This window comes from Phyllobates terribilis, unplaced genomic scaffold (genome assembly GCF_046119375.1).
Source record: "Phyllobates terribilis strain yellow unplaced genomic scaffold, ASM4611937v1 Scaffold_136__1_contigs__length_4911898, whole genome shotgun sequence".
Lineage (NCBI taxonomy): Eukaryota > Metazoa > Chordata > Amphibia > Anura > Dendrobatidae > Phyllobates > Phyllobates terribilis.
Window position 1 is genome coordinate 921,562 of NW_027362896.1, and position 19,497 is coordinate 941,058.

The window sequence follows — 19,497 nt, forward strand, 5'->3', positions numbered from 1 at the left end:
TGACTGAGGTTAGCCCTGGTTGCGCAGTACGGAGTTGAGGGTATTCTCTGTCCACTGTTGGAACGCGTGTCTCATTAAGGCATAGGTTTAAGGCACAGGTGGAGGCCCTAAAGGAGATGGAGGCCCTAGAGGAGATGGAGGAGGGAGAAGCAGTGTTACATACAGAGGTTTGTCCCGCAAGCCTTGGGAATTCCAAGACTTGTGGAGCAGACCCTTCCCCGCCTGCCCCCACAGCCACCAGTGCCCAGTCAGCAAGATGGAACGCCCCTGGCCATGCTTGCTCGTCCAGGCGTCTGTGGTGAAATGCACCCTGGCAGACATAGATTTTTTTCAAGGAACCGGTGATGTTGTCTGCATCATGCTGGTGTAGCACAGGCACAGCTTTCTTAGAGTAGTAATGGTGATTGGGCAACTGGTACTGGGGGACTGCGACGGCCATCAGCTTTCGGAAACCGTCTGTATCCACCAGTAAGAAAGGCAGCATTTCCGTAGCCAACAGATTGGAGATGGTGAAGTTCAAGCTCTTAGCTTTGGCATGTGTAGGAGGAAACAATCTTTTACGTGACCACAACTGAGGGACCGAGGACTGGCTGCTGTGCTGAGAGGGTGGAGTAGGGTGAACACGACAAACTGCTGGACTGTGAGTGAGGTGCAGGCAGAGATGTTATGGTGAATTGAGAACGATGTGGTGTGCTTGGTGTCTGAGATCGGTGAAAAACAGCAGGCACGTCCATTTCCGTAACAGCTGACGGGCTCTCGCTCACCCCAACTGTACTGGATAAACAAGTGGAGGTTCTGCGGCCGGAGACTTGTGTGAGAACACTTGCCACAGTGATGGAGGAGGAAGAAGCAGCAGATGTGGTTGATAGGGCGGCCGGTGGTTGGCGAGACCTGCTAGTCCACATTTTAGCGTAGTGAGATTCTAACTAACGCATGTTGATCGCGCATGTGCCGGTTCATACATATATTCAGCTCTGGCTCAGGATAGCACGTGCGCTGGGTCACACGTGCAACAGACTTTAAGAGCAATAGCTTAAAGTGCTTTTAATAAGCAGTTATACAACAGCAGTTAGACAGGGCAGGAGACAGGTAAGGTGCATAAGATATTCATACATACTGTACATGCTGCTTCTTGATCACTTGTATTGCATTATGCATTGGTCATAGCAATCTCCTTCTTACTTGTTTTAACCTCTGCTTTCTCACATCTCGCATGCCCTTTAAACACATTCTGTGCACTCTCCGCATATCAACCCCTCCTCTCTCCCCTCTCCCATGTATAACTCTGAGGCTCTACTGACCTTTCTCACCCACTCCAAACCATCCACTACCTCCATACAGAACTCAAAACGTTCATACAAATCATTGCACCACCTGCTCTTTCTCTTTTTTCTCCTTCTACTAGTCGCTGGCAACATCTCCCCCAATCTTGGGCCTCCCTCCACTAGCAACCACTCTCCTCCAGCTGCCTATAGAAACATTCAGTGCATGACCTCTCCTATTGCTTTCCACTGTGCTCTCTGGAATGCACGGTCTGTGTGTAACAAACTAACTTACACTCACAATTTTTTCCTCTCTAATTCCCTTAACCTTCTGGCTATTACTGAAACCTGGATCCAGCATTCAGACACCACCGCAGCTGCTGCTCTCTCATTTGGTGGGCTGAAATTTTCACATACCAGACCTGAGAATAGACAGGGTGGAGGTGTTGGTCAGCTTTCACCACAATGTGCTATCCCGGTCATCCCCCCAGTTCCCTCACTTATGTTTCCTTCCTTTGAAGTGCACACCAGACTCTTCAAACCATTCTCCCTGCGAGTGGCGGTTGTGTATTGCCCTCCAGGCTCCTCCCGCCAGTTCCTAGATCACTTTGCCACCTGGCTTCCTCACTTTCTATCCTGTGACATCCCCACCATCATCATGGGAGATTTAATATCCCCATGAATGATCCCCTCTCCCAATCTGCCTCTCATCTACTTTCTCTAACCTCCTCATTCAGCCTCTCACAATTACCTAATTCTCCTACGCACGAAGACGGAAATACTCTGGACCTGGTCTTCTCCGGTCTCTGCTCGCTGCATGACTTTACTAACTCCAATCTCCCGCTCTCGGACCACAACCATCTTTCCTTCTCTGTCAAGAACTGTCTCCTCACCCGGGACACCCCCACTTACCACACTTATAGGAATACACGTGCCATTAATACCCAGCAGCTTATAGACAATCTCCACACATATTTAGCCCCCATCTCCTCCCTCTCCTGTCCGGACTTAGCATTGTCACACTACAATAATACACTGAAGAGCGCCCTAGATGAAGCAGCGCCTTCTACATGCAGGAAGACCAGACACAGACAACGGCAGCCCTGGCCCACAATGCAAACACGCTTTCTTCAGCGTTGCTCAAGGTGTGCTGAGTGTCAGTGGAGAAAATCTTTTAGCAGAGGACTTCATCCACTATAAATTCATGCTCAAAACCTATAACTCGGCCCTTCATCTGGCCAAACAATCCTACTTCACCACTCTCATCACTTCACTGTCCAACAATCCAAAATGACTTTTTGAAACCTTAAACTCCCTGCTGAAACCTAAAGCACAGGCCCCCACCACCAACCTCAGCAGTGAGGATCTGGCCACTTATTTCCTAGAAAAAATCAACCACATCCATCAGGACATCTCAGCTCAATTTCCTCAGTGCCTGGATCCCCTTCCCTGCCGCACTTCAAGCTCACTAGCCATCTTTGAGGCTGTTACAGAAGAAGAAGTTACCCTGCTCCTCACTTCTTCTCCACCTACAACCTGCAACAGTGACCCCATTCCCTCACATCTCCTGCAGTCTCTCTCACCGATGGTCACCACTCACCTGACTAGAATATTTAACCTCTCTTTCTTCAGGTATCTTTCCCTCCTCATTTAAACATGCCATCATAACCCCTTTACTTAAAAAGCCATCCCTGGACCAGAACTGCACTGCTATCTACAGACTTGTCTCTAACCTTCCTTTTATCTCTAAACTCCAGGAATGCCTGGTCCATTCCCGCCTAATCCGCTATCTCTCAGATAACTCTCTCCTCGACCCTCTACAATCTGGTTTACGCTCCTTACACTCCACTGAAACTACCCTAACTAAAGTCTCTAATGATCTACTAACAGCTAAATCCAAAGGTCACTGCTCCCTGATTCTCCTGGATCTCTGTGCTGCATTTGACACTGTGGATCACCAGCTCCTCCTCACTATGCTCCGCTCTATAGGCCTCAAGGACACCGTTCTCTCCTGGTTCTCCTCCTATCTCTTTGACCGCTCCATCACGGTATCTTTTGCCGGCTCCTCTTCATCTCCTCGTCCCCTTACTATCGGGGTCCCGCAGGGCTCAGTCCTAGGCCCCCTCCTCTTCTCTCTATACACTGCCCCTATTGGACAAACAATCAGCAGATTTGGGTTCCAGTATCATCTCTATGCTGACGACACCTAACTATACACCTCTTCACTTGACATCACCCATACCCTAATACAAAATACCAAGGATGGTCTGTCCACTGTCTTTAACATCATGTCCTCCCTCTATCTTAAACTGAATCTCTCTAAAACTGAACTTCTTGTGTTTCTCCCCTCTACTAACCTACCTATACATAACATCGAAATTACCTTGGAGGGTTCAACCATAACTCCCAAGCAGCACGCCCGCTGTCTTGGGGTCATATTCGACACTAACCTTTCCTTTACTCCCCATATCCGATCACTCACTCGCTCTTGTCACCTGCATCTTAAAAACATCTCCAGAATCCGACCTTTTCTCACCTTTGAAACTGCTAAAACTCTGACTGTCACTCTTATTCACTCTCGTCTGGACTACTGCAACACCTCTTCTGATCGGTCTCCCTCTTACCAAACTTTCTCCTCTCCAATCCGTCCTGAATGTGGCAGCCAGTGTCGTATTTCTGTCCAGCCGCTTCACCGATGCCTCCATCTTGTGCCAGTTTTTAAACTGGTTGCCCGTCTGCTACAGGGTCCAATATAAACTCATCGCTCTCACCCACAAAGCTCTCCACAGTTCTGCACCGCCTTATATCTCCTCTCTCATCTCTGCCTATCGCCCTACACGTGCTCTCCGTTCTACAAATGACCTAAGACTAACATCCCCCATAATCTGAACCTCGCACCTCCGTCTCCAAGACTTCTCTCGCGCTGCGCCAGTCCTCTGGAATGCACTACCCCAGGGGATCCGACTGATGCCTAGCCCCCATGACTTCAAGCGTGCTTTAAAAACCCATCTATTTAAACAAGCCCACCACCTTAACTTCTCAGTAAATTAACTTTCCCTTGTTCCCTCCTTCAAAATATTTTACAGAATCTGCTCCCTACTCGGTACTTGAGTATTAAACTTAAACATACTGGCTGATGACCGGATCATACAGCTTTGTATGAAAATCCCTATTTATTATAATTGCCAGACCTGAAATAACAAGAACTTATCACCTATTGTGTCCGCCCATTTCCTTGTAGAATGTAAGCTTGCGAGCATTGACCTCACTCCTAATGTAATTGTTTAAACTGTCTTAAATTGTATTGAATTTATTGTCTGTACATGTCCCCGCTTAATTGTAAAGTGCTGCGGAATATGTTGGCGCTAAATAAATAAAAATTATTAACTTATTATTATAGTAGTCAAATTATTGGAATTTTTGCCTCTACTGAATAATTTTTTACAAAGTTGGCAGATAACGTGAGTTTGGTCATCCTTTGAGGTCTCAAAAAAGGCCCAGGATAAGCAACGCTTGCCGTCCCTGCAAACTGCAGACCAGCGAGCACTGCTGGCCACAGCCAGAGTTGTGGCTGAGGATGAAGTGTTTGTCGTGGTTGCACCACTCCGTGTCTGTGCCTGAAGCTGCAAGGTAATCTCCTCGTCTTCCTCCTCCTCCATCATCTCTGCTGAACTACTCAGCTGTGTGCCTCTGGGTTTACACCAATTGGGATCTAGAACCTCATCATTATCCATTCTATTCTCCCACTCCTCGCCACGAGAGTCACCCTCCTCTTCTTCCTGCCCTGACAGCACAGTACAGTCTGTACTCATCAGGATCACCTCCACCCCCAGGGGTTAACGTCTGGTGATGAGGGTCTGGATTCAGCTTCGACCCTACTTCGTTCAGCCTCGGATCCAACTAAAAAAAAATTTGGGCATCGGTGCAGATGCTTTCCTCCTCTTGAGTCTGTAAATCTTTGGAGCAGACCTCTGATGCCCATGGAATTGACATCAGTTGGACGGTTGTGACGTGTGGGGAAACAAGGATAATTGGGGTTACATCTCTGAGGATTGTAGTGTGTGTGATGTTAAGGTGGAGGAAGAGGACACTTGATGCAGTGCTTGCCATCTATTGGAGCACATGCTCTTTCTGGCCCTGGTCTACAAGGCGCATTGCTGTGCGACTGCCAAAGAAATGGAGTGGAGTAGTCCGTCCAGTAACAGAAGTTGTCAGTTGTCTTTGGATAGGACGAGCCGGTGTTTGTTCAGTAGAGCTTTCAGTAACATTACCACCTACCCCACATACACCTCGTACACCAAGCCTATTCCCCCTTCCACCACGACCATGCTTTCCCCACTCATATTGGATGTACCCTTCCCCTCTTTTAACCAGCTGTGTCACAACCCTAGACCCAGACCTGTCAGTCACCTGTCACTAAAATAACAATCAGTATTTATTTGCTGAGATAGTGTGGCTAGACCACAGAATTAGCACGTAGGATTTAGATGCTGAAATGTGGACTAGTGTCTGGACCACACAATTAGCGCAAAGGATTTAGAAGCTGAAATGTGGACTGCTGGCTGGACCACACAATTAGCACAAAGGATTGATCTGCTGAAATGTGGACTGTTGGTGGGACCACACAACTAGCACAAAGGATTGATCTGCTGGAAGGTCGATTTGACACAAGATCCTATCTATCTGAACTAGCTGACATTAAACCGCCTAGTTAACGATCTGACTACTTACAGCAGGAGCCTCACCATGCTGTTACACTGACAAAATAGCGCCAAAGCCACATGTCTGCTTTTTATATGGTGAGGGACATCTGGCTTTGGCAGCCAATGACACAAGCCCTTGTTTCTGGACGTTGTCGATGGTTTCTGCACCCTGATTGGCTGCCGGAATCTCCACACATTAAGTTAATAAACAAAAAAAAAAAAGGATAACAGTCTGCCGCTCCTCTCCCCTCATCAAATATGTCATCCCCACACATCATACAGAACCACTATCCTAGACAAAGTCCTAACAAAAACATTAGTGGAAGCTATCATTTACCAAACTTTGGCCGAATTTTGCCGATTTTGAGGAAAAGGCTCGGGGGTCCGAACACGAATCCGAATGTGCCATGTTCGTGTCGACTTTGAGATTGGCGAACGTTTTCCGAACATGTTCACGCATCTTTACTTATAAACCCTTTCCTGATCTGCCTACATACTTCTTGTTGACCTCAAAACGGTTTGGCTTCTCACTTGACTGCTCTTCCGGGACAAGTAATGCTGCTAGATATTGACCTTGGCTTCTCCAGCTTAGATGTCCACCTGCCTGACTTCTGTGTGTGACCCGGCTCTATTCTTGACATTCAGCTGTAATCTGGCAACTCACAACTACATTACAATTGGAGACATGGAGCCTTTCTGCAGCAAATAAAATTCCATTTCACCACTGAAACTTTGCTACCAAAATGCGTTAATCAAAAAAGGTGAAAAAAATAAGCTTTTTTTGTTATGCATCAAATCTATCTGCAAGTAAAATGCACGTCAATTACTTGTGTGATCAAACTCATAATATAATGACCACAGGATCTGTGACTTCTCTGCATTTAGTGGTCACTACTCACCTGGGTGGTCATATGTAGGAATCTCGTCTTTACACCGCTCATCACCCCTCACATATGTCTCTGTAGTATTAATATGGGTCAGATCTTCACCCTGAAACAAATATTGTAAGTCACAGACAGATGGAGAAGTCCCCTCTATGATCAGCTCTAATCCTGCCATCTCCACCGTTCTCATTACACAAGTATAAAACATATAATACTGGTGGATAAAACAAGACTGAGCACAAGACCTTCACAGCCGTCTACACATCATAGGGGAGATCTCATGACACCTCCTCTCCATCTACCTGATGATCCTGAGGAACATTGGTATCTTCTTGTTTACAGTCCTGTGGAAGAAGAGGACGGGGACATCTCTCTAGTGTTGTCCTCTTACTGGATAGATCTGGAGGAAACACATACAAGGACTGAATTCATTCTATACATACAGATAATTATAGGCCGTGTGTATTTAGTCCTGTCTATTACCTGGAGATGTGAGGGGCTGGGGAACCTCCATCATGACGTCCTTGTACAGATCTTTGTGTCCTTCTAAATACTCCCACTCCTCCATGGAGAAATAGACGGCGACATCCTGACACCTTATAGGAACCTGACACATACAATGATACCGTCATCCCCCCGATCCCTTCATAGTGTTACTGTATAATGTCCCAGCATTCCCAGCAGTGTCACCTCTCCAGTCAGCAGCTCAATCATCTTGTAGGTGAGTTCTAGGATCTTCTGGTCATTGATGTCCTCATGTATCAGGGGGTGAGATGGAGGTCCTGTGATTGGGCTGAGGGGTCTTTCCCATCCCTCAGACACAGGGTCCTGACAGCGCCCACTAGAGGTCTTCTTCACTACTGTGTAATCCTGGTTATGGAGAGACACATTAATAAATCTCCCTCCAGACATTTCCAGAGTCCTCACCTCTCCAGTTCTGTCCATCTGTTATTCCCATAGATAAGAATGATGTAATGTGACGTCATCAGAATCTCTCACCTCTCCAGTAATCCGGAAGAGGATCTCTAGGGTGAGGTGGAATATCCTCTCCGCCATCTTCTTCTTCTCCTTCTCCATCCACTAAGGTTTAAGGTAAATTTTCTAGAAGATGGAAGATAATGATGAGAACGACTGAATCTACAGGATCCTAAATGGAAGGAAGATGGCTGCTCTGTGCGCCCAGGAGCTGTGATGAGGTCACAGGAGGGGAGGAGTCAGGGGTCACATGATCAGGGGCCTCAGTGGATGCAGGACTCTGCTGTGCTGGTTGTCATGGTGCTGGATGAGCTGAAGTTTATGTGTGGGGTCAGGAGGGGTTTACAGTGTGGATGTAGCAGAGTCGCGTGTGTACGAGGTGTACGGAGCAGAGCCGCGTGTGTACGAGGTGTACGGAGCAGAGCCGCGTGTGTACGAGTGTACGGAGCAGAGCCGCGTGTGTACGAGGTGTACGGAGCGGAGCCGCGTGTGTACGAGGTGTATGGAGCAGAGCCGCGTGTACGAGGTGTATGGAGCAGAGCCGCGTGTGTATGAGGTGTACGAGGTGTACGGAGCGGAGCCTTGTGTGTACGAGGCGTACGGAGCGGAGCCGCGTGTGTGCGAGGCGTACGGAGCGGAGCCGCGTGTGTACGAGGCGTACGGAGCGGAGCCACGTGTGTACGAGGCGTACGGAGCGGAGCCGCGTGTGTACGAGGCGTACGAAGCGGAGCCGCGTGTGTACGGGGTGTACGGAGCGGAGCCTTGTGTGTATGAGGTGTACGGAGCAGAGCCTTGTGTGTACGGGGTGTATGGAGCAGAGCCGTGTGTGTACGAGGTGTACGGAGCGCAGTCGCGCGTGTACGAGGTGTATGGAGCGGGCCCGCGCGTGTACGAGGTGTACGGAGCGGAGGCGCGCGTATACGGAGCGGAGGCGCGCGTGTACGAGGTGTGCGGAGCCGCGCGTGTACGAGGTGTACGGAGCGGAGCCGCGCGTGTATGAGGTGTACGGAGCGGAGCCGCGCATGTACGAGGTGTACGGAGCGGAGCCGCGCGTGTACGAGGTGTACGGAGCGGAGCCGCGCGTGTACGAGGTGTACGGAGCGGAGCCGCGCGTGTACGAGGTGTACGGAGCGGAGCCGAGCGTGTACAAGGTGTACAGAGCGGAGCCGCGCTTGTACGGGGTGACGGAGCGGAGCCGCGTGTGTAAGAGGTGTACGGAGCGGAGTCGCATGTGTGCGAGGTGTACGTAGAGGAGTATCCCGATTTATGTATCTGCACCCTCTGAATAGAGCGAGTTCTGGGTCACTAAGATGAATGATGATGGGAGTGTATGTGCATGAAGGAAGCTGTCAGTTTCTATGCACCTCCATTTACCTCACTATGGCTTTATACATGTTTGCATGTATTTCAGCCATTATCTTCTTGTTCGGCCTAAGATGGTGTGATGTGGCTACCGGACACATAGTTGATGGGAGGTATGTATCACAGAGATGGTTGTCATCTGGAGTAGTGCTCTAGTGCACATAGTACTAAGATGTTTTGTGCTTCTGGACCAGCTTTTACAGCCATCATGAGAGACGTACCCCACCTCTGGGTGTGGTTCACTGGGTAAAATGGAGTCTGTTTGTCATTAAACCATTTCTTTGCCAATCTCGAAGTTTGCTTTGGGTCATTGTACTGCTAGAACACTATGTCTTCCTTTTCATACCCATAGTACTCGAGTACCAGAGTAGCGGAAGGGGCCAACAGCTGGGCTTTACTAATCTCCACATCCAATTCTGAGGATACCATTGACACCGCAATACCCTGAGGAAGAAGGAGATTCAGGGGGAGACACTGAATCAAGGCTGCGTGATAAAGCATCAGCCTTCACATTCTTGGACCCTGGCCTGAACGTGATAGAAAAATTAAATCTGGAAAAGAATAAGAACGATCTGGCCAGTCTAGGGGTTTAACCGTCTAGCTGATTCAATGTAGGCTAAGTTTTTATGATCTGTCACTACGGTGAATTGATGAACTGCCCCCTAAAAAAATGTCTCCGTTTTTCAAAAGCTAATTTAACCGCGAGTAGTTCACGTTTCCCAACATCATAATTTCTCTCAGCAGTCGAAAATTTTCTAGAGAAAAAAAGCACATGGTGGCAAGTTGGTCAGAGTTTTAGAACCTTGACATTATACGCCCCTACTCTGATCTCTGAAGCATTCACCTCCACAATGAACGGCTCCTGGAGATCGGATTGGATTAAATCTGGAGCAGACATGAAACACTCTTTCAATTTATCAAATGCCCCAATAGCATCTGCCACCAACACTTAAGATCTGCCACCTTGCGTATGAGATCTCTGAGAGGTTTAGCAATCTGTGAAAAACCCTTAATACATTTTCTGCATTAATCGGCAAACCCCGAAAAACATGGTAACTAGTGATGAGCGAGCACTAAAATGCTCGGGTGCTCGATGCTCGGGTCGAGTACATTGGAATATTCAGGTGCTCAACCCGAGCAACGAGCCAATGTAAGTCTATGGGAAACTCGAGCATTTTTCAGACGGCTCCCCCGGTGGTTCCATCCCAAATTGATGGGAACGGTGCTCAAATGACATGAGGACAGCATGGGGAAGACCCCTGGAAGCATTTCTGACTCCCAGGTCACTTCTGTCAACAACGTTGTCAGAGGTATTACGCCACTTTTACGGACTCACAATAAAACATACAAAAACGCAACCAAAATGGATTTTCCTGGGAAATATGTTAAGGAACATCCTTTCCAGAGTAATGACTTGTATATAAAGCAAAATAAATAACCAAAAGCAAAAATGCTCCTCCACACCTTGGGGTATGTTCACACGTAGCATTTTTGATGCGTTTTTTCACTTTTGCATTGCTTTCAACTGTGACAAATGCATTCACCAGGAAATGTCGTTTTAACATTTTACAACCTTATCTGGCCATGTGGTGTGTGACACATCATCAGACACATCCTGTTTCATTTATGAAGAAGGGACTCTGAAAGTCACAAACCTTATTTTTATAGGGCCATCAGGCGACCTTTACTATTCTTAAAGGGCCAGCAGTTGGCCCTCACTATTCTTAGAGAGCCATCTGCCGGCTATGTTTTATTGTTCCCATTACTAAAGAGTGGGTCTCTTATACTGTTATTGTATATGCAGTGAGTGGCAGGGCTGCCCAAAATTTGGATGCACCCCAATACCACTTTGAAAATTAGGAGGGGAGGGCCTCCTGAAAACAATGTTCCCATTATTAGGAAGTGGGTCTCCCATTGTGTTTGCCTATGCAGTGAATGCAAGGGTTGTCAAAAATTTGGAGGCACTCCAATGCCCCTTGGAAGAGACGTGTAGATCAGAGGGCCTCCTGAAAATATTGTTCCCCTTATTAGGAAGTGGGTCTCCCATTGTGTTTGCCTATGCAGTGAATGCAAGGGTTGCCAAAAATTTGGAGGCACTCCAATGCCCCTTGGAAGAGACGTGGAGGAGGGCCTCATAAAAAAATGAGCGGGTCTCCTATACTTGTAATTCCCATGCACTAAGTGTATGGGCTGACAAATATTTACCCCTGGGGAGTATACATGAACATACTGTATAAAAAAATTTTTTTACGGGCATCATAAACACCCTTTAAAAAAATTATGTGGGTGTTGCATCACGCACCGCGGTCACCCTGGTGATATGGTGGTGGAGAAGGAGGAGGACAAGAGCAAATAGCCAAAATCAGGCAGCGTATACCCACGTATGGGTGTGAAGAGGTGCATGGGAATACACCTCCCAAAAAAAAGACACTAGATTTGAGTTTATGTTACGCTGCTATCATTCGGTGGTGTTGAGAAGTCTGGCCCAATCCAGCCCTTGTTCATTTTTATGAGTCAGCTTGTCAGCATTTTCAGTTGATAGGTTGATGCGCTTATCAGTTATAATTCCACCAACGGCACTAAAAACCCACTCTGATAAAACGCTGGTGGTAGGGCAGGCCAGGACCTCCAAGGCATAGAGAGCCAGGTCATTCCACGTATCCAGCTTGGATACCCAATAATTATAAGGCACAGAGGAATCACGGAGGACGTTGGTACGGTTGGCAAGGTACTCCCTCAGCATCTTCCCAAACTTTGCACTCCTTGTGAGAGTACCCCGCGCCTCAGTGCTTGTGCGATGGGAGCGGCTGAGAAAATTCTCCCAGAACTTTGACAGTGTTCTCCTGCCTCTGCTGGATTGAAGTTGTGTTTCTCTCGCCTGTACTCCTTGGTTGTCCAACGAACTGTGACCTCTGCCGCCAGCGTTTTCAGATAGGATTTTTTTTTAATAGTTCTGCAACAAGAACCTTCTGGTACAGCCCCATTTTTGTAGACCTGTCCGCCCCAGGAATAAGAGATATAAAGTTCTCTTTGTAGCATGGGTCTAGAATAGTGTTGAGCGAACATGCTCGACACTGCTCGGTACTCGCCCGAGCATCACGCTACTCGGGATGTTCGGCGAGCACCGAGCATTTCCGGGTTACTCGGGCGGGAGCTCGGGTCTCCGCCCTGCATGTTTGGCGCTCTTTACAGAGCCAATGAACATGCAGGGATTGCCAGCCAGTCACTGTAATGCCGCAGCCATGTTGTTTGTGGGCATTACAGTGATTGGCTGGCCGCACAGTGTCACCTCGAGTATTTAAAACCGGGCGCCGCCATCTTGGACACAGTCGCTCCGGATCAGACAGTGTAGGGACAGCGCTGCTGATTTAGGGAGAGATATATCCTGCAAAATAGTTAGTGTAGGGTCTGTAAAAGCTGCCAGATCAAACAAACAGTCCTTCTCAGGACTAATATCCATCCCAGGCAGGCAGGCAGGCAGGCTGTATAGGAGACGCAGTGGTTATACCAGCAAACGCTGCATTACAGTCCTGTGCGCTGCTCCTGTTGCTGAAATTGCTGGACTTAGCTCCAGGTCCCGGGGGCCAGGAAAAATCCTTTTTTTTTAATCTAAATCCTCTTTTTTTTTTCCTCCTTCACAATGTACAAATGCCCATCTTATTAACCTTTTGGTGTCCCCCCCCCAAAAAAAAAAGTGTGCCTCTGATTTTTCAGACACAAATATATCTGTTGAAAATAGTCTGGTGTAGGCCAGAGAAATAGAAGTGTGGTTTTGCAGTTCTATGGGCCATTTGTATCTAAAAAAAACAGTTTGAGTATATTTTAAAAAGTCTGGTATACACCAGTAAATTATTACTGTGGTTTTGATGTTCCACGGTAAAACATCTCTATTATCCTGTTTTTGGCATTTTTTGCTGTATAAAAATAATAATAGTGTCTCCCTGATTTTTCAGACACAAATATATCTGTTGAAAATAGTCTGGTGTAGGCCAGAGAGACAGAAGTGTGCTTTTGCTGTTCCACGGTAAAAAATCTCTATTATCCTGCTTTTTGCATTTTTTGCTGTAAAAAAAAAAAAAAATGTGTCTCCCTGATTTTTCAGACACAAATATATCTGTTGAAAATAGTCTGGTGTAGGCCCGAGAAATACAAGTGTGGTTTTGCAGTTCCACGGTACAAACCTCTGTATTATCCACTTTCGGGCCATTTATATCTAATAAAAACAGTTTGAGTGTGTCGCTCACTGTTCAGCCGCAAATATATATATATTTTAAAAAGCCTGGTATACACCAGTAAATTATAACTGTGGTTTTGCTGTTCCACGGTAAAAAATCTCTATTATTCAGGTTTTGGTAGTTTTTTCCGTAAAGAAAAACAGTAGTGTCTGCTGACTGTTGTGACACAAAAATATATCTGTTGAAAATAGTCTTGTGTAGGCCCGACATCCCAGTGTGGTTTCGCAGTTCCACGGGTCAAATCGCTGTACTATCCAGTTTTGGGCCTTTGGTATCTAAAAAAAAAAGCAGTTTGAGTGTGTCGCTCACTGTTCAGCCGCAAATATCTCTATTTAAAAAAGTGTGGTATATCCCAGTAAACAATAACTGTGGTTTTCCTCTTCCACTGTTCTAATCTACTCTTTATTACCCTTTTTCCATTGATAGTGCAAGTGTAAGCTATTTTACTTCATTTACAATGGGCAAGGCGCGTGGCAAGGGACGTGGAAGTGGACGTTCTGGTGATGGTTCGTGCAGAGAACGGGGCCGTGGCCAAGGTGAAAATGTGCCACAACCAACAGCCACATCTTCTCGCTCCCACTTCTTGACCGAATTACTAGGGAAGCACAGAACAACACCAGTATTGAGAACTGATCAGTGTGAACAGGTTATTAATTGGATAGCAGACAATACTTCCAGTTACCTGGGCACCACCACCTCCGGTCTGTCTTCCACACGGTCAACTCTTAGTAGCCGTGAGTCTCGACCGCATACTCCTCCTCACCCTGATGCGCCTTCCTCCCACCATGCCGAGTGTCGTCAGACAGCAAGTGATACCACACTTGCACACTCTGAAGAGCTGTTCACCGGTCCATTTCCATATTTGGGCCCCTCGCCTGATACGCTTGAAGTGGTGGAAGAGGAGATCCCATGTTGCGATGCCCAAATATTTGAACAGCCACGGCCACAGGAAGTCGACGTTGGCAATCTGTCACAAGAGGTGGACGATGACGAGACACAATTGCCAGGAAGTGAGGAGGAGGATCGTGGTGCGCAAGTGGAAGAGGAGGAGGTGGTGGATGATCTAGTAACTGACCCAACGTGGAAGGAGGACATGCAGAGTGAGGCCAGCAGCACACAGGGGGAGGGAGGCAGAGTACCCCAACAGGCAGGAAGAAGAAGCAGTGTGGTGGCCACAGACAGAAGGCAGGCAACCGTTCCCCGTAACACCAACACAAGGGACGTTGCCAGTACAAGCGGTAGGTCTTCCAGAGTCTGGAATTTTTTTAAAGACTCTGCTGATAACCCCAAAAAGGCCATATGTTCCACCTGCCATGCCAGCATCAGCAGGGGTGACAAAACTACCAGCCTGACCCCCACCAGCATGATCAGGCACATGGCAGCAAAGCACCCGACTTTGTGGGGCGAAACCCAGGGTCCACGACCAGTGTCAGCAGGTGTCACCACTGCTTCTTCCACTGTTGTGCGTGCAATAGAACCCCCTGTTGTGTGTGCAAGGCAATCCCCTGTCCATACTGCATGTAAAGATGCCCCCTCCTCTCAGTCTTCACTTGTTATGGCAGTTTCTCAAGAAACAGCATCAACGTCTACGTTCCACGTCCCACGTTGTCCATATTCCAGACCTTTGAACGAAAGCGGAAATTCGCAGCTAACACCCCACAGGCCACAGTCCTAAATTCGCACATTTCACGACTGCTTGCATTGGAAATGCTGCCTTTTAGGCTGGTGGAGACGCAATCCTTCCGCAATCTTATGGCGGTGGCCGTCCCTCGGTACTCGGTCCCCAGCCGACACTATTTTGCCCGGTGTGCCATCCCCGCACTACACAAGCACGTGTCCCAAAGCATCTGCCGTGCCCTCAACAACGCAGTTACTGGGAGAGTCCACCTGACAACGGACACGTGGACAAGTGCTTGTGGCCAGGGACGGTACATCTCTCTGACGGCACACTGGGTAAACATAGTGGAAGCCGGGACCCGTTCGGACCTTGGGACGGAACACATCCTCCCCACACCGAGGATTGCGGGCCCTATGTCAGTCAGAGTTGCCCCCACAGTGTACAGCTCCTGCGCATCCTCCTCCTCCTCCTCCTCCTCATGTTCAGCCTCCATCTCAGATATCACCACATCAGTTACAAGCTGGAAGCATAGCAGTACTGCCTCCGCCAAGTGGCAACAGGCTGTGCTGAAACTCATAAGCTTAGGTGATAAACCTCACACTGCTTGTGAGTTGTGGACAGCTGTGAAAGAGCAGGCAGATCTGTGGCTGAGACCGCTGAACCTACATCCCGGCATGGTCGTGTGTGACAATGGCCGTAACCTGGTGGCGGCTCTGAGGCGAGGTGAGATCACACACGTACCATGCCTGGCTCATGTGCTTAACCTCGTGGTTCAGCGGTTTCTTAAATCGTACCCCGAGTTGCCAGATCTGCTCGTGAAAGTACGCCGCCTGTCAGCTCATTTTCGCAAGTCGGCTACAGCTTCCGCCGCCCTTGCTGTGTTGCAGCAGCATTTGCAGCTTCCGGCACACCGACTGGTGTGTGATGTCCCCACACGTTGGAACTCTACCCTCCACATGTTGCAAAGGATTTGTGAGCAGAAGAGAGCAGTTGTGGAGTACCAGCTGCAACAAGGCCGTCGATATTCAGGTCAGACTCAACACATAAGACCTCAGGAGTGGACCTGGATGTCTGGCATATGTACCATCCTGACAAACTTTGAGGAGGCCACCAAGATGGTGAGTGGCGATGACGCCATCATTAGTGTCAGCATCCCACTTGTCTGTCTTTTGCAACGCTCTCTGCAGAGAATTAAAGAGGAGGCATTGCAGCCAGAGTATGATGAGATGGATCAAGAAGCCGTAGCGGGCGATTACGCACAGCCCAGCCTCATCTCATCCCAACGTGCATTGGGGGACAATGAGGTAGAGGAGGAGGAGGAGAAGGAAGAACAGGAGCTGCTATCATGCATTGTAGACGGTAGTACCTGTACCTGTACAAGTGTCATACCGTCGGTTCAGCGTGGGTGGCCTGAGGACAGGGGGGAGGAGGAAGAGGACGAGGAGAGCATGGTCAGTCGTCATCTTGGTGAGGACACGGAAATCTTGCCCGTTACCAGTCTGGCAAACATGGCTGACTTTATGTTACGCTGCCTTAACCGTGACCCTCGCGTTGTCAAAATGTTGGGTGACAGTCATTACTGGTTGGTGACACTTGTAGACCCCCGCTACAAGGAGAACTTTCACTCTCTTATTCCTGAGGTGGAGAGGTCTACAAAAATGGGGCAATACCAGAAGGCCCTTGCTGCAGTACTCTTAAAAAAAATTCCCATCTGAACACGCTAGCGGCAGAGGTCACAGTTCGTTGCCCAACCAAGGCGTACAGGCGAGAGAGATGCAACTCCAATCCAGCAGAGGCAGGGGACCACTGTCAACGTTCTGGGACAGTTTTCTGACACCCGCCCAGCTTACAGGCCCTGAGGCGCGGGGTACTCTCACAAGGAGTGGAAAGTTTCAAAAGATGGTGAGGGAGTACCTTGCCGATCGTACCAGCGTCCTCCGTGATTCCTCTGTGCCTTTTAATTATTGGGTATCCAAGCTGGACACTTGGAATGAACTCGCTCTGTACGCCTTGGAGGTCCTGGCCTGCCCTGCCGCTAGCGTGTTATCGGAGCGTGTTTTTAGTGCCGCTGGGGGAATTATAACTGATAAGCGCACTCGCCTGTCAACTGACAATGCTGACAAGCTGACCCTTATCAAAATGAACAAGGGCTGGATTGGGCCAGACTTCTCATCACCACCAAATGACAGCAGAGTAACAAAATCAAATCCACTGTGTTATTTCGGGAGGTGTATTCACATGCACCGCTTCACACCCACACATGGGTATACGCTTCCTCGTTTCGGCTGTTTAATCTTCTTCTCCTTATCCTCAGCCTCCACCACCACTATACCACCAGGGTGCCAGCATTGCAAGTTCCTCCGTCCTAATTTTTGGCAGCTTTTGCTGGGAAAGCATAAGCAAATACTATGGGAGACCCACTCCCCAATAATGGGACTTATGTTTGTAATATGCTGTACTGCATGGCTCTTGTAAGGGGCATTGCAAGTTGCTCCGTCCTACTTTTTGGCAGCTTTTGCTGGGAAAGCATAAGCAAATACTATGGGAGACCCACTTCCCAATAATGAGACTTATGTTTGTAATATGCTGTACTGCATGGCTCTTGTAAGGGGCATTGCAAGTTGCTCCATCCTAATTTTTGGCAGCTTTTGCTGGGAAAGCATAAGCAAATACTATGGGAGACCCACTCCCCAATAATGGGACTTATGTTTGTAATATGCTGTACTGCATGGCTCTTGTAAGGGGCATTGCAAGTTGCTCCGTCCTAATTTTTGGCAGCTTTTGCTTGCAAGGCATAAGCAAATACTATGGGACACCCACTCCCCAATAATGGGACTTATGTTTGTAATATGCTGTACTGCATGTGACGCGCCCCCTGGGCCGTGTGTATACGTGTGTGGGATACCCGGTGCCGGGTCTCTCCGGTCTGTAGTCTCCGTGGCGGTGACCCGGTCCATGTGGCTCAGGCTGGTCAAACCAGTGGCAATCTTTCTTAGGTTTTGAGGTTAATTGTCCGACTGCGCCACCCGTGGATTGCGGTCGGGGAGTACCACCGCTGCGAGGCAGACCGCTGAGGCTGGTGTTGTGTGCGCAGCATAAAATGGGATAACTCCCCTCAGGAGGAGTATAGCCTCAGGGCAGTGAGTGTGGATGATGGGGGTGATGGTGCACGAGCGCAGCAGGAATGACTCAGAGTCTTTGCAGTGCAGTTCAGGGTCTTTACTGATGATTATAAGGTAGACTCTCCCGGGAGTACTGGCTAACATAAGAGGCCTGGTCAGTCTGTGAGCAAGCAGGAGTTCCCCTGGCCAGGTGGAGTTGTAGGCCTCCCCGTCTGTCTGCACTCTTCCTGGCTACCTTGCTGTAAGCGGGTAGAAGTAGCCCACGTCCCTGAGTGTACCGTGTAGTGCTCACCCGTATGGCTGGTGACTTGGGGCCTTCTGTTAGCCTCCGCTCCACGACAGCGGTGCTGGTCCCTTGCTTCGGACTGAGCCTCCGGGCTTCTATGGCCAGAGGACCTGAAATCCCCTGCCGGCTGGTTTCTGCTGCTGGATATATAAGTCCTCACAGCTTCGGACTCCTGTGTCCGGTTCCTATTGTCTTCTGCCAGGGCGAGCTCTGCTCAGCTTCCAGCCCCTCGTCTTTAGCTCCTAGCTCCTACAGAGCTCCTTGCTGTTACTTTCCCTTGCTCTCACTCTGACTCTGACTGTTCTCTGACTCACTCAACCCCACCCCAGATCCAGTTTATAAGGGCAGAATTCTCCCCTCCCAGGACTGGGGCAGGAGGATGTTGCATGTTTAAGGGATCCTGACCAGGAAACCTCCCACTTGCTCTCCGACGTAATCTCTATTACTGTGGTGACCAGACCCCTGGGGTGCCACACATGGCTCTTGTAAGGGGCATTGCTGTACCTCATAATTTTTGGAAAGCCTTCCATTCACTGCTTAGGCCAACAGTGCACAGGAGACCCAGTTGCTATAAATGGAAAAAAAGGTTTAGTTAACGCCCTCTGACCTCCATGTCATTTCCAAGGGGCATTGGAGTGCCTCGAAATTTTTGGTAGGCATTGCACTCACTGTATGCCCTATAACTGTGTAGCCGAACCGCTCCTTTTGTTACAGAAACATATCCTACAAGACATATCTGGTTGACTGGCCTGATATTGATGTGAATGGTCCCTGTTCCTCCTGCTCTTTCTCCTTTGCCACTACCTCATCCATCATTTATCACCTGAAGCTTTGTTTTAACGGGAGTCATAGAACTTGGATAGTAGCAGGAAAACATCCAGCAATCCTCGGAGGAGGTAGGATATGCACCAAAACGCTGAGCTCCTCAGGCCTAGCCGCTACTACATACATGCGCTTGCATTACAACAAAACAAAGCAGATGCTAACTTCTATCATCCTCATCATGCTCCTCACCTTGGCACTCTCAACTCCCCTGATGGAGAAGCCAGG

At 48.6% G+C, this 19,497-nt stretch overlaps 1 protein-coding gene across 1 annotated transcript in view; it reads right to left on the bottom strand.

Annotated features, from left to right (window-relative positions):
- The window catches only part of LOC141204940 (uncharacterized), a 231,570-nt gene that overhangs the window by 17,280 nt on the left and 194,793 nt on the right, over positions 1–19,497 (bottom strand). The window contains 4 exon segments of the mRNA XM_073663980.1: positions 6,865–6,955; positions 7,152–7,249; positions 7,333–7,456; positions 7,540–7,707. Coding sequence (XP_073520081.1) covers positions 6,865–6,955; positions 7,152–7,249; positions 7,333–7,456; positions 7,540–7,707 — 481 coding nt within the window.